We start from the raw sequence: 15,282 nt of genomic DNA, 5'->3' as shown, positions 1-15,282 counted from the left end.
TCTTCTAGCTCACTTAGGAGTGGCAAAGATCTTCTATGCAAAAGCTGAATTACCAGGAAGAAATTATTGAGAATATGCAGGATAATAAATTGATGCATTCCATCAGACTGTGGAAAGGCTGACTGTTGTTTCCCATTAAAATCTTAAGAAGGAGGGAGAGAGAGAGAAATGGAGAGCAGGAAAACAAAATAAAAAGAAGAGCTTTTTGAGCTCCTGCTGGTGCACTTGTGGGTATAGTCGGCAGCAGTACTTGCTGGGTAGAGATCTCATGACCAGACAATAAATCGTGGTGGCTCCCAGATCTTTTGGAGATGTTTCAACTTCCATAAGCCTAATATCAGTTCTAGCAAAGCAGATAAGCAACCATTCCTATGCAGCCACTGAATGTATAGTTTTAACAGATGAAGGCATATGTCCAAGCAGCACAGTTATGTCCACATGCTACCTTCATTCTCTCCCTCTCCCTTTGCCATCAGGCTGGCAAATTGAATTTTATGCCTTTAAACATTAATTGCTTGTTCAGAGTCTCATAGGAGCTCAGCCTGGTGTTTGCAACTAGAAACACATAAATGTATGAAAAACCCGAATGATCTAATTCACCTGGGCTGCCCTGCACAAATTTCACCTGAAACCCCTGCTCACATTTTGTGTGTATGGCTTGTCTTACTGTCAGTGGTAAAGTTGGCTGAAAGGGCTGAGACGTCACACAGGAATACATTGCAGTGTAGGAGATGTAAACTGTGGACACCCAGGGCTGCTGCCACATCACAGAAAGCCCCAACCCTGCTGTTGTGCACTTTGTGGAGCCATTGCCACACTGAACAAAGCAGGTGTAACTCATCCTCACCCACATTGCACTCCCCAGGCACAAGGCTGCAGAAAATAAGGGCCATGATTTAAAAAAAATGTGAATGCATATTTGAATATCAAATAATGGAAATAGTTATGGGATGTTTAATGGCATCTTCACTCTTGTTTGATGGGTTACAGAACTCTCAGTTTTAAATATTCTTCCATAAAAAATCCATCCATTGTTTTTACAAGAAGCTTTTCTTGATGCTACATACCACCTAGTGTTTTATGGGAATTCGTTTGTTAACTGCATTTCCTGAAAAGTTATTATTCTACTTTTCTCACAGAAGATGTTTTATTGTTGCTGACAAGCGAGATTTCATACTTATCTGTCATGGCCTTTATGATGAAGTTTGCATCTTCCACACTGACACATCTTTTCTCTGAGAGGGTCAGACAGCCTGTTCACCCTTTCTGGCTGCCTGATCTTGTGTGATATACCTTCATTCTGCCTGTGCTGATGGGTTTTCTGAAAGATTGGATTGCTAAGGTGACTGCTACATCTGGAATGATTTCCTTCTCTTGAATAATTTTGCTTATGCATTTCTCAGCATTGGATGCATCGCTCTCATATATAGAATATAAAAAATCAGGCACAGAATCACAGAATATTCCAAGCTAAAAGGATTATTGAGTCCAGCTCTTAAGTGAGTGGTTCATACAGGGATCTAATCCAGAATCTTAGAATTATTGGCACCAAGCTCTAACCAACTAAGCTAATGCTCTGCCTGTGCTTCCCAGCCCTCGGTGCTCTGTAACTTTTATTAGCAGCTTGTGCAAGAAAGGTGCATTGACTCCCTTCTTTCATATGCTGAACAATTGTTGTGTGATGTAGCTGCCACTGGGCTTCAGCTGTGGAATGGAGAAAGGAAGAAAAATCACGACTCTTGCACAACTGGATTGATGTCAAAGGATATGTGTCTGAGTCAGATATGCATGCATGTAAGCATAGAAAGATGTGCTCCTGAATAAAATGATAGATGACAAGATGGTAAACATTATGTTGGTGTGTAAGTAACCAGCACACCACTGTAAGGGGGCATCCCTTACTTGTGATATCTGGCCATAATTCACACATTAATGGTTGGCTACCTGATCAGTTGATGAATTTCTGCCTGGATGTTAATTGCATAGGATGCAAGTTCCTTTTATTCTAAACTTGACTTTCACATTATAGACTTTCATGTTGCTCTTATCAGCCAGAATATCTTCCTAGCACATTAATATTGCCTCTCCTATAAATGAATTGGACATATTTCTAGTTAGGTGTTGCTTCTCATTAATGTGGAATGGCTACAGGGTTAATACCTGTGAAACTCGGGCAAGACAGGATAAATGCCAGTGAGACATTCAGCAATTTGCTTGTAAATCAGGATTTAGGTAAAGAAATAGTTTTTTATAAGTTTCTTCATTGTAAGTATCACCGCTTTTTTATTACAGAAGAGTTTTTGAGCTTTGTGGCAATCAGCTGGAATCAAGAGAGGCGCAATCACTCCTCACAGCTGCTATGTCAAGTTTCTATACTTCTCAGCAGTGTTTTCAGATGCACATTCTCTTGAATTCTTGGTGAGGAGGAGTGGGAGATGTTTAATTTTCAGTGCACCCTGCTGAGCTCTGCATGATTCAGTAACACACATTACAGAAGAGTGTGCAGAAAGTGACTGCGATTTCCAGGGATGACAGACACCAAGAGCTCATTTTTTCAGAGTGTTCTTAATACCATGGTGATCTACTTGCATTTATTCTGAAACCAATCGTGGCTCCTTCATTGTTGGCCACAGCATGAGCCCCTCTAGATTTCATAGCCTGTAAAAAAACCTTGTTCTCCTTCATGTATGCCATATCCTGGGTAGAGTCCTTGTTCATATTTCAATCCAGTGCCTGCTATTAAGTACCAATTTGATGATCCCCAGAATGGGCATTTTCTGATCTCTTAGGATTTGTGGCTGGTATGGAATGCACTGCTGTGTAAGAAGATGCAGAGTTACAACTTTGGTGCCTAGTAAGTAGTGTGAGAACCTCCAATCTTGTACATAGTGGTGGCAATGTTAGGTTTTCTTTCTGCTGCTCAGTTAACTATAAAATCTATAGGAAGTAATATCTTTGCACTCTCTGTCAGATTAGATTTAAATTGAATCAGTATGTTCAGACATTACTGATGGAGAATGCAGAAGGATACACTTCTTTACTTCCTTATTCTTTTTTACTGTCTTTTAGAGAAAGTCTGCATATTCAATTTCAGTTGGGTCTGCTTGATCTATGAATGGTTAATAGTAATGACAATTTGTATTGGCTCTTTTTTTTTTTTTTGCTATCTCAGTCAAATCTCATGCTTTGGGAAATAAAATTTGTAGGAATCATGACTAACAAGTAGATAATTCATTATTCATATCTGTCTGCTGGGAAAAAATGTCACAGAGTGGGTAGGTGGCTGGACCAACATTTTGTAATGAGTCTGTGAAAGGTGGGAAAAAAAAAGAAAACTCATGCATTCTAACTGATTCCTCAGCCTTCAACAATGAATATAATTTTTTTGAAGATTATTTTACTTTAATTAATCTTTTGAATATGATTAAGATGCCCAAGTTTATCCAGAAGGATAAATTATTAATGTAAATTACACATTTATAAATTATATACAGAGATATATATACAGATTTCTTTCATTTGATCATTTGACTTACAATGTAGTAAGTTTGAAAACGAGGGGGCTTTTTTTTCCTTCTAAAAACCTTTTTATTGCTGTAACTAGTTTCATAGTAGATGAAAGAGGATGAGCAATGAAAAAGTGCCTGAATGCAGAGATTAGAGAGGAGAAGGAGAAGGAGAAGGAGAAGGAGAAGGAGAAGGAGAAGGAGAAGGAGAAGGAGAAGGAGAAAGAAGGAGATCTGTCCAGCAGCCTGTTTTGAAGTAGTTCTGCATGACAGTGAGCCAAAAGCTGACAGACTAAAGTGTTAGCTCAGAGGTAACTCAAGACTGAGGGTATTGTAGACCAGAAATCAATTTTGAAGATTTCATGCAGAAAGATATAATCAACTCTGAGGTTTGAGGGAAGGCTTCAGCTTCTCAGTGTGCTCATGTCCCTCTGCGTTACAGAGTGAGACACATTCTGCCATTTAAGGGAAAGTGCTTACCTAAGTTTAGGCTAGGAGATAAGCCAACTTGAATAAAAAAAAAGTGTATTAGAAATAGCACAGTGGTTTTTATCTTAACACATTAAAAGGCTAGGAGTTTAGCAGTTTGTTTTTTGAAACAGTGTGCTGTTCCAAGTTTTCATCAGGTCTTACATGGTTATGAACATGGACTGTTCTTTGCAGTAATCTGTGAAAGTGACACCAAGCATTGTGTCTGCCACCAAAGGCAAAACTATATGTAGTCTAGTGGATGGGCAGGAGGAGAGAAACTGAAGCATGATCAGCTACTTTATTTGTGTAGCTTAAATTGTAATTTACCCCTTGAAGTAATCTCATGAAATAAGACATTTGAAGATTATAAAATCTAACAACAGGCTGGATCAAAATCAAGGAAACAAAATTGATCCTTTCATGTTTTATGAAAATGCACGTTCAGATTCCTAGATCTAACTTCAACTATTATGATCTACATCCACGGTCAAAACAGACTGTTCTGCAAAATCTCTAAAAGGAAATAACAAGTCAAAACACTTCAGATGAGCTCGTAATTTAGTAAAGGCGATGCTGTGTTGTGTCATGTTAATAGGCTAAGCCTACTCTGTATCAGAGAAGGAGAAATTTGTCCCTTGTCTGGATCTGCTTACTTGGTGCTTGCCTCCCACAAGAGTAATATGGATTTAGTCTCAGGCTGCTCAGGACACAGTCTAAAAATTAATCTGAAAATCCCAAATCTTTGGTTTTAGGCAGGTCTGTGCCCTGGCTCACTGTGCAGCCCCACAAGCACCAGCTGGCACAGGACAAGGAGCAGGAACATGTGAGAGCCAGTTGCAGCAGCAACTCGGGGCTGTTAAACCAACGCAGTTTCCCCACTGTGAGAGAGGAAACAGGAGGGAGCTGTGAATAAGAGCAGGATGGGGAAGATCAGATGTTCTGAGGAGGCAAAGGGAAATGATGCCATCTAGTCTCCCAAAGGCTTGCTGAAAATGTGGTACAGGACAAAAGCAGTGCAGCCTGCAAGCAGTCGTCTGTGAGGGGAACAGAGTATTTTTAGGTGTTTTGGGAAGCCAGACTGAAGTATTCCTGTAAGAGTGCATTTTCTCTGCTGCATAGATAATTTAGCAGTGTTGGTGTTCTGTCTTTAGGCATCAGTATTCCCATAAAGTAGTCATCAGTAATACAACTGGATATGAGGATATAAGAAGTCTTTTTGGGTCAGAGGATATAAAGTCACACAGAAGAGGAACAGTTCTTTTGAGCTTTTGTGCAGAGATGAAAGTCTCCTACAGCAGTCCTTCAGTCTCCTGAACCAGATACTTGACCAAGCAGAAGACAAGCAAAGTTTTATTGTTCATGCATGGGAGCCTTTTGGCTTTGTAAAAAAAAAATCAGTGTTACCCTACACAGTGTAGCCCCATTTGACTCTCTCTTTCCCCCGCTCCTGGGCAGGGCTGGATGTCTACAAAGTCTGTACAGAAACAATGATCATACTAGTGAAGCTCTGCATCGGCAAGACTGGCTATAATGGGAAAAAAATTAAAAAGAAACAATTATCCTATAATTTTGATTTGTAATTGAGATTCTTTTTCAAACAGCAAGGTAATAAGTAAATCCTGGTATAATCTTCATCCTTTGTGAGATTTTTGCCTCTTTACCACACATCACTTGACTCTGGCACTCTTATGAGAGGCAGGAGAGTACCTGGCAGCCCTCCCCAGTCTGCCTTCCCCCCTACAAGTCTCCTGCACTCATTTAGATCACTCTGCTAAGCTCTGTAAGGAGGGAGAACACAGCTCCTTTGATGATCTTGATCTAAAAAGCAAATTGTCATCTAAACTAAAAGAGAGAGACTGCAGTAGATGAGAGAAGCAATCTGCTGATTTTCTGGTCTAACAGCTCTGTTATTCTACCTGTGTCCCAAGACCATACACAAATAATTGGGAATTTGCTGTCTTAATGGTTGTTGGGTTTTTTTATTGTACCTCTGTGGCTGAGTGGGTAAATGTAAAAAGGGTTTTGTACATGTATATTTGTATATTTGGTAGACACTGCACAGCTAAAGCTTCTTTCAATTTTCTCTCTAATTTATTTTTAATTTTGTAACCCCCCTAGGGGTAAATCCTTATTACAAATGTAAAACCATCTCTTCTACAAAGCAGCTTATTTGTTGATTTTTAATTCAAGCCAGCAGATGCAATGCTGTAGCTTTTTTCTAAACACTGAGACCTTCTTTGTATTTATAGCTGTCAAGTGTGTCTCACTACAAAATTAGTGAAAAAATTAAAACTTAAAATATCATTCTAGAAAGAGCAAGAAGAGAAGGTTTTTATTTCTTTGCAGTAAGACTATGCTAGACTTCTGAATCTTGAAACATTCTTAACAGGCAACTTACTTTTAAATCTACATTACATTTGGATTAGACTGAATATGAAGACTTACATTTTCAGAAGCTCAAGTGCTGAAAGAAGTTCGGGGCTTGTTTTTTGAAGGAGGACCTCCATCAAAAGAAGGCAGTGTCAAAAGATAGCATTACTGTGTGCACTTACATAAATGCATGTTCACTGGCATTGAAACGTGCTTTGTCTCCTGGGAAATGTTGCCCTTAAGCTAACCTGCACACTTTAGGGTTTAATATTTGTTTATATGACTGGCTGAAACTCCTAGTCACAGATGTATTGCAGTAATAACAAAAAGACATGATCTGAAATAATCTCTCTTCCTACTGTATCTCATTCTAATCTAATCATGTTAAAAAAAAAAAAAGCTGAAAAAACCTCTTTAAAATGCTTTACCTGTTGGTTCATGTGTAGGCATCTACATTTGGTCTCCTGTGCTTACAGCTCAAAAAAACATGAATAATTAGTTTGCTTTGAGTTGTCATCAAGGGAAATACATTAAAAAAAAAAAAAACAAAAAACCTCAGGTTGTCTCTTTTTGCTTTTTTTAAATGAAGTATGATGGTTTTGTTCCCATCATTGTTTTTACACAAAGGCATTATTTATTTCTATTCAGGATGTGAATCTTAGAATAAAGCTCTTGTTTGTCTCTGCTTCTCCTTTTAATCTTCACAAGTCAAGGCTTCCCACTTATCTCTTTAACTCCCTTTTCCATTCTCCTTGTTTTCTGAATTCACTGAGGATGCAATCTGTGATTGCTGTTCAGAGGTCCTGTCCTGCTGGCAGCCCCTCACCTTCTCTAGGTTATCTTCCACTGTTGGTTTTTATTGTTTTTTTGCTAAACTGGGACATTTGAGTACGGTGACTTCATTTCAGCCACCTGCCAAAACCAGGACTCCTGTGCCTCTGCCTTGATTTGTCCACAGCATTGGACCGACAGTCTCTGCAATGATCATCTTCCTACTGCCCATCTCCCCAAAAGGTCTCTCCCTTTGGAAGTGATTCCTGAGCTTTTTGCTCTGCCCAGCATTCACAGCAGAAGCTGCGCTTTTGCAGTTTGGAATATCTCAGACATCTAAATCAAAGATAACCTACCATGTGTCAAGTATTTTTCTTATTTTCATCAAGAGCAAAGAAAGAACCAAGAAAGCAAAAGAGAGACCTGTGTGTGCCAGTTTAAATTGTAGAAGATTTAATCCCCATCACTGGAAACTCTTAACTTTGCCCATTAGCCAGAACTCATAGCCATACATTTATTTTTAAAGCTAACTTAGTTGGCCACATCTGAGCCATACAGTGATCTGTGGCTGGAAACTGAAGAAGGCACAGGCAAACCAAAGGCACCAAGAGGCATTTGCCCATAGTCCTGGCTCAGGCAACATATTGCCAGTGCAGTTCTTGAGCCTGCTGCTTCTCGCTGCTTTTGTAGGTACCATCAAGGTCCTATCATAACAAAAAGGGATTCAGGTGGTGTGATAGTCACATGTCCTCTGAACAGAGAGAAAGACAGCTCTCTTAGGATTTCTCCTGAGAGAAGCTGTGAGAGAAGCAGAAAAAGGAGAATCAAAACAATTCTTATCTCATTTACTCCTCCTGTGTTTGTGCACATGTGGAATGTGTTATAGAAATTGTTTACCCAAGTTGATTTATTAATTAAATACTAGTAATAGTGTTTTAAATTAATTAACAAATTAAATCACAAATACAAATACATCAAAACTATCAACAAAAAAAATCACAAATTTTCTAACTAATTAAGAATAGTTTTTATTAATGTAATATGATATAGTTTTAATATAATATAATAAAATAATTAATTTACTAACCTTCTAACATCATAGAGTTCTACACATCATCATTCCCGCCAGTCAGACACCACAATTACTATAAGGTGGGATTTCCACTGTTGGAACAGAGACTGCAGTTTGATATCTTCATTTTTTTTAGCTTTATCTTTACAATTGAAATGAAAAATCACTCTGCAATGTTAACCACATCTTTCCATTGTTGCTTTCCAGTTGATGCTTTAAAAGCATTGTCTGGACAGCATAAAAACTTGAGATACAGTTTCAATATCTGTAAAGGATTTTTCTGTTGGTTTACACTGATTTCAGTAGAAATTAGGACACCTAATCTCAAATTCCCTTTTAAAATCTCTCCATAAATATATTTTTTAAATAATGGAAATAATTTTACATGCTCAAATAATCATAAAAGTATGTAGATGTAGTCATAATTATGTCTAAAGATGGGATTTTGTAAGTGTAACAGGGAAGTGTGGTGTGATGAAATGTACTTATTCATTATTCATTGTCTTAAGTATTACTCTACCCACCGTCTTGTTTCTGCTATTTTTCTGGTGCTTACTGAAAGAAAGAGAGAGAAAGAGGAGAAAGGAGGGAGACAAGGAAGGAGGGGAAGGAGGGAAGAAAGGGAAAGAAGACTTTCAGCATTTACAGTTTTGCACTCAATGTCATTATCACTGTAACAAATAATTAGGCTGTTGCCTAATAATATCCCACTGAAAGAGGGTATGTGTGAGCACCTGCTAATGAACAAAAGTGGAATTATTCAGATGCTTCATTCAGGTAGATACCCATTCAAGTCACTCATCAGTGCCAAGCTTTAACAGCTATGATTTTTGAATTAACTTTTGAAGTAATCAGCTGGTTTTCTGTGTTTGAGTCTTATACAATCTGAGATGCCTGTGCTATATAGAGCTTGCTGTTTCTGCCATGGTATAGCAGCCCATATATCACTGGGCCCATTTGAACCAGAGAGTGAATACACTTGAGATGAAGGAAAATGATGAAGGAGAATTGGGAAGCCTGAACAAGTTTTGGTGGCAATCGACAATAATGATCCTTTTCTTCAGTGTTTTCCATCACCCATTTTGATGATCACAGGCACTTAGAAAAGCTACAGCAATATGACAAAGTCTCAGAATACTGGGGTTTGCTTTGAAAGTTTCAAGACAGTTCAAATACCATTTATAGTACTTTTGCACTACTTAGATTCCTTTTTAGGCTACAGACTCTGAAAGTCCTCCAGTTGTATAGTGTTCAGTCACAGTCTGTCCCTTTCACAGTGAAGTCTCATGTGTAGAACTTACTGTAATGCAAATAAGTCACAGGTTTGCCCACCCTCATTAATGAGCTGTTTGCTTTTGAATGGAGAACAATAAACCCTAGTCTACCATGAGGAATGCTTTGACCTTTTGAAAGTTGTGGGTTTGATCTGCAGGCTGTATTGTAGTGTCAGTTTTCAAGTGGTGAAGATTAAATACTGGGTGATTGATAGGGTTCCCATAGAAGGAGGCAAACCTGCCTGGTTTAGAAAAAAACATTCTGGGAGTGGAGCAAGTGCCACCCAAAATATGTGTCAGTGCAGCCTTTCTCAAGACAAGGCTGATACTTTGAACCTCTAGGATCAGAATAATCATCCTCAGAACAGGATCTGTCATATGCTCCAGCGTGATGCCGTTACTCTCCTGCTCATTATTCTATCATATTCCATCTCAATATTCCATCATATTTAATATTTCATCCATATTCCTGCTCAGTATTCCGACCTATTTAAAAATACTGATAATCTCCCACCCTGGCAAAAACCTGTTGCATCATATGTGCAACATACAACATTTTATCAGTGTGTATGGAAAGTATAAATGTATAAACTGATCTATTCTTTAGCACTTTATATGTACACATGTATGTGTATATATAAAACTAAAGGTAAGAGCACATACCTGGTTCTGCTCAAGCTGCACTTGTTTTTCTTGCTGGTGTTTACATCTGAAGTGAAGTGTCAGTCTGACCCTCACATATTACTTTGCCAGGCTGGCTGTTTTAATATCTGCTAGAGAAATAGGGTGTGTTAGTTTTCACTTCCTTGCAGTACCTCTTTGTATATGGTGGCTTTCAACTGCTTAGTGTAAATGTGAGAGATCTAGATAATTTTTCTGGACAGTCAACTATCTGGGGCATGTAAACCTAACTCTTACATAATTGTTCTTGTTTGCTACCACAGGAGAAGAAAACTTGCTGGCAATTTTGAAGAGGAGATGGTGGAAGTACATGATCCTGGGGATAATAGATATAGAAGCCAACTACCTGGTAGTCAAAGCTTATCAATACACAACTCTTACCAGTGTACAGGTAAGGACTGAAAGGATTTCCTCTTTTGAGGCAAGATAATAGGTCCAGTGGGGTCAGTGGTGTAGTATCCATTGGCTTTAATGAGCCAAGAGCCAATTGCTACCTCTGACTTCTGTGTACTTTTTCATGCTGACTTGCAAGACATTTTTTCATATTGGACTATTTTTATTGCTCAATATTTTCTAAACTGTACAAAAACATTCTGACATTCATTTTATTTCTCTGTGCTAAACCATTCATAATCATGTTTTTGTCATTATCTACATAATTTAATCCTTTGAGGAAATATTTTCAGATTGGCTGAAATATTTTTCTCACTTTGTATTGTACTTCAAGAAAATTCAAGCACTGCTTTTAGGATTGCTTAATTAGATCTGAGTTTCTAAAGGTCAAGGATGGGCTGACCCTGTCTGGACACTAGGTGTCAACCAGAGCCACTCTATTATTCTCCTCCACAGCTGGACCAGGGGAGAAGGAATATAAGGGAACTTTTGTGGGTCAAGATAAGGATGGGGACAGATTACCTTCACAAGCAAAACAGACTCAACTCAGACAAATTAGTTCAATTTATTACCAGTCAAATTACTCAAATTCTTCCCCTACTCCAGTGTGGGATCCTCCCACAGGAGACGCTTCTCCATCCACTTCTCTACTATAAGTCCTCTGTACAGACTGTGGTTCTTGACAAACTGCCCCAGCACAGGTCCCTTTCCTGGGGTGCAGCCCTTCAGGAATAGGCAGCTTCAGTGTGGGTCCCCTCCAGGGTTACAAGTTGTGCCAGCAAACCTGCTCCAGCATGGGATTCTTTTTCCATGGGGCCACAGGTCCTGCCAGGAGCCTGCTGTAGCACAGGGTTTCCATGGGACCACAGCCTCCTTTGGGCAGTGCTCCAGCAGGGGGTTCTGCACAGCCTGCAGGTGAATCTCTGCTCCACCGTGAACCTTCATGGGCTGCAGAGGGACATTCCAACTCATCATGGTCTGCATGGGAATCTCTGCTCTGGCACACGAAGCACCTCCTCCCTTTCCTTCTGCACTGCTCTTCATGTTCTCACTCCTCTCTCCAGCTGCAGTTTCTTGCACAGGGTTGCTTTTTTTTCTCCCTGCTTACCTGTGTTATCCTAGAGGTGCTGCCACTCTCATTGATGGGCTCGGCCTTGGCCAGCAGCGGGTCTGTCTTGGAGACAACTGGCCTTGGCTCTGTCAGCTTCTAGCTGCTTCTCAGAGAAGCCACCCCTATAGCCCCCACTGCTCTGCTGTCACAGCCTTGCCAAGCAAACCAAACAGAGGATGTTTAGGATCCCGTAATTAGACCAGAGTGCAAAAGTTGTCATTTAGTAAAATGAATGCAGTTTTTATGAAGTCCAACTTCAATGCAAGCCATTAATGTGTTATATAACAGCTTAACTGCAGCTATTGAAAAGTATAGCCCCTGCTAAAAAATTATCTGTACGGTGGACAAAAGCGAGGGTATAGATTTCTTCAAAGATAAAATCTGGGTATTTTATATATAAAACACAAAAGAATCAGGTTCTTTCCAATGTAAGTGGAAAAGTGAATAACAGAAACATTTTTAAGATACTGGAAATTGTCTGTATTCAGAAATCCTTGAATACTTCATTGCTACTTGTTCTAAAACAAGCCTAGGTCCTCTTTACATAATTTTTAAATAACTGAACAATGCTAGGTAGCATTCAATGTATTTTACACCTTACTTGCCTGAATTTTGCATTAGAGTTAATAAAAATAAAGGAGTACTAGTTAATGTTCTGCAGAATCAAAGCTAGTTAAGAGTATATTTCTTCCATAGCTGAAAAGCGGTATTGGAAAATCCTGAGCTTCTTTAGCTGAATAAGAAGTGAAAAGAGAAGAAAACTATGAATTCAAGGAATCTGAATGTGAGGTTTATGCTAAATATTCACAAGTGCCTCTGGCATCAGAATCTGGGTTTGAGGATTCTTTGGATCATGCCCAGACAATGTAATATTGTTTTTAACACTTTTCCAAATCTGATTACTTAGTATAGAATAAAGCTTAAATCCACATAAACCTCATATTCTCTGATTTTACAGCCACTAAAAGCCTCAAAGAGAAAAGCAAACTGAATTGCTTCTTTGGTGTGATTCACTCACAGCAAGTATAAATAGTGGACTGAGCAGGATGATTTGGGTCATTAAATCCCATCTCCCAAAGCCACCAACAAGCGCATGTCAAACGTTCATCTGGCCAGACCTGTGACTCCCCCACTTCCAGAAGATGCAGATCCTCGAGCCAGCAATGCAATGAGCCTGGCCTTTAGTGTATTGTGTCAAGAGATGAAAAGTTACAGTGTGATAGGGAAGCAGGCAGGAGAGTACAAGGGCATTGACTGTGCCTTGACAGGGAATTTGTTAGCTGAAATCATCCATGTTCTCCTTTTAAACTGAGGGGGAGAGAGAGGAGGGGTGAATCAGGAGAGCTGTCAGAGGGCACAGACAATGTTATGTCCATTTTTAGACCTCTTCTACATCAAAATTACAACAGAGCTCAGGTTTCTTTCCCATGTAGCTTGAAAGAAGGAACAGGTAGGAGCTCAAATATTGTCAAACTTTTTTCCAGGCATTTTCCCATAGTTGTCTTTGTTTGCTGGGATATATGTGGAGTGACTGGGAATACCTGCTGCATTTTTAATTCATTTCATGCCCTAATATGAATGAGCCTCTAAGAGACAAGCCCCAAGATACAATGAGAATGGGACAAGTATGAGGTAATGCATTAAGATGTTGAATCAAATGACACATTTTCTGAAATGTAGCCAAACACCCTATTTTATTTAAAGATAAAACAGAAGCAGCTCAGGGAATTATTCAGCATTGGTCTAAGAGTGTCATTGTATGAAATGAAGACTGAAAAAGTGGAAAATAGAAGATGAAGAAAATTTTTTATAGAATCTGATTTTTGAAGAAGGAAACAACTCTCAAGAGAAAGGAACTCTCCTGATCCTGCAGGAGCTCTACCTATGAGGCCATAAATGCTTGCTGGCACATAGCAAAAAGTGTTCAAATCCTTTCAGAACTGTGACCAAGAGGCTATTCTTACCTGCCACAAATCAGCATGGCTTTGACTGAAGGCTGTGGGAGCTATGCCTGTGTACACATTGGTCTAAGAATTGAGCCCTTCAAGTCAATTCTGAGGGATTTTATGTTCAACAGGATGTACATCAAGGCTTTTTTGATAGAGAAAATGTAAGAGTTTTTGAAATTGTCATTTGAGTAAATAAGAAATTTTGCAGTATTTTTATAGTGGTGGTACATGGACCATTTTGGTAGGATGTCAGTTTTACAGCATATCCTTTTTTCCACATGACATCTCTGCTCTATCATGCAAAGCTAACATGCAAGTGTGCAGTGCTTGTGGTGCTTTTAGGCAAAAAAACCCATTACATTGGTGTCAGCAGAAAGCCAAAGCTTAAAAGTAAAAATACACCTTTATTGCAAATTCTTTGATTTCAGCTTCACCAAAAAATCATAGCATTCAACAAATTTGTTTGCCAAGTAGCTTTTAAGTTTACGACTGTCAGAGTTTCTTGGTTTTGCTCCATCCTTTTGTTTTTTAATATTCAGTATTATTTTATCATGTTTCCACAAATGGACTGAAAATGGTGCCCTACTGTTGCTCAGTATTTCACACCCAAATTTTCCTATATGTTAAGATTCTCTTTTGACTTTGATCTGGGAAAACAGGATTTTCTAATATACCTTCCTACATATCTTTCTCCAAATGCTTTCAGAATCGCAGTGAATGAGGACATGTAGGCAGAAATAAAAAATGAATGTGGTACCTAACCTTTACATTTGGACATGCTTCTGATTATTTCAAATCCTTACACACTCTATAATTACTATCAGAGAATGTGGCAGTCAATTTCATCATAAAATGAAACCAAAGTACTGTGAAGCCCAGAAACACATAATTTTCCTCTCTAAAAAAACACCAACAAACAACTAAAACACCTCCCTTACAAATTATGTGACATAGAATTTAGATTGAAAATCAATGCACTATTTATGTTTCAGTCATTTCATTGGAGGTCATTTGCTAAGGATAAAGTCCAAGTTGCCCCTTTTCAGCATCAGCAGTGCAATCCGAATACAACTTGGTTCAATGGAACAATGCAATTGTTCACATCTAATTGTCTGCAAGTCTAAAATGTTGTGGGCATCTATTATCCCTTCCCTTGCTGCTCAGAGCACGATCTTGGGGCATGAAAACATGTTTTAGCCTATCAGGTTTCTTCTTCTTTGGTAACTTTAAGCTCTGGTTCTTTGCATGCCCAGAGTGATTCTGTATTGATACAGATAGATGTCTAAATACCTGCCTCCACTAAAAAATTCAAAAGCTAAGTATTCCTGCATCAAAGTACCCCAAGGAACTCAATTTGTTAGATACGATCTTAGGACGCCCTAAGTGCTTGCAGAAAGCCTGCAGTGCTTTCCAAATTTGAAGTGTGGAGCCACCTTTTTTCATTAAGTCATAGCTTTTAAAGCAGTGGCCCACAGAAAGGTTTAACTCCATCTCAGCTGAGGGCATGGCAACTCAAGCTTTCTATGGTCATGAAAATGCTCAGGCTAGTACATGAAAACTGTTCCCTAGAGGGTATTCTTAAAAAACTGAGTCAAGTAAAAGACACAGGAGTTTATATGTGAATCAATTTGATATCCAAACCCACCTATTTCAAGAAGTACCAGACATCAGTCATGCTTAATGC

General features: G+C 38.9%; 1 protein-coding gene across 1 annotated transcript in view; it reads left to right on the top strand.

The window, feature by feature from the left end:
- SLC35F1 (solute carrier family 35 member F1) overlaps nt 1–15,282 on the top strand; it is a 222,882-nt gene that overhangs the window by 164,016 nt on the left and 43,584 nt on the right. The window contains exon 3 of the mRNA XM_021540851.3: nt 10,409–10,536. Within this exon, the coding sequence (XP_021396526.2) occupies nt 10,409–10,536 (128 nt within the window). The remainder of the gene's footprint in view (nt 1–10,408; nt 10,537–15,282) is intronic.

The sequence above is a fragment of the Lonchura striata genome, chromosome 3, assembly GCF_046129695.1.
Source record: "Lonchura striata isolate bLonStr1 chromosome 3, bLonStr1.mat, whole genome shotgun sequence".
Classification (NCBI taxonomy): Eukaryota; Metazoa; Chordata; class Aves; order Passeriformes; family Estrildidae; genus Lonchura; species Lonchura striata.
Note: the sequence above shows the minus strand (reverse complement) of the source record. Positions and strands in the feature narration are given on the sequence as shown.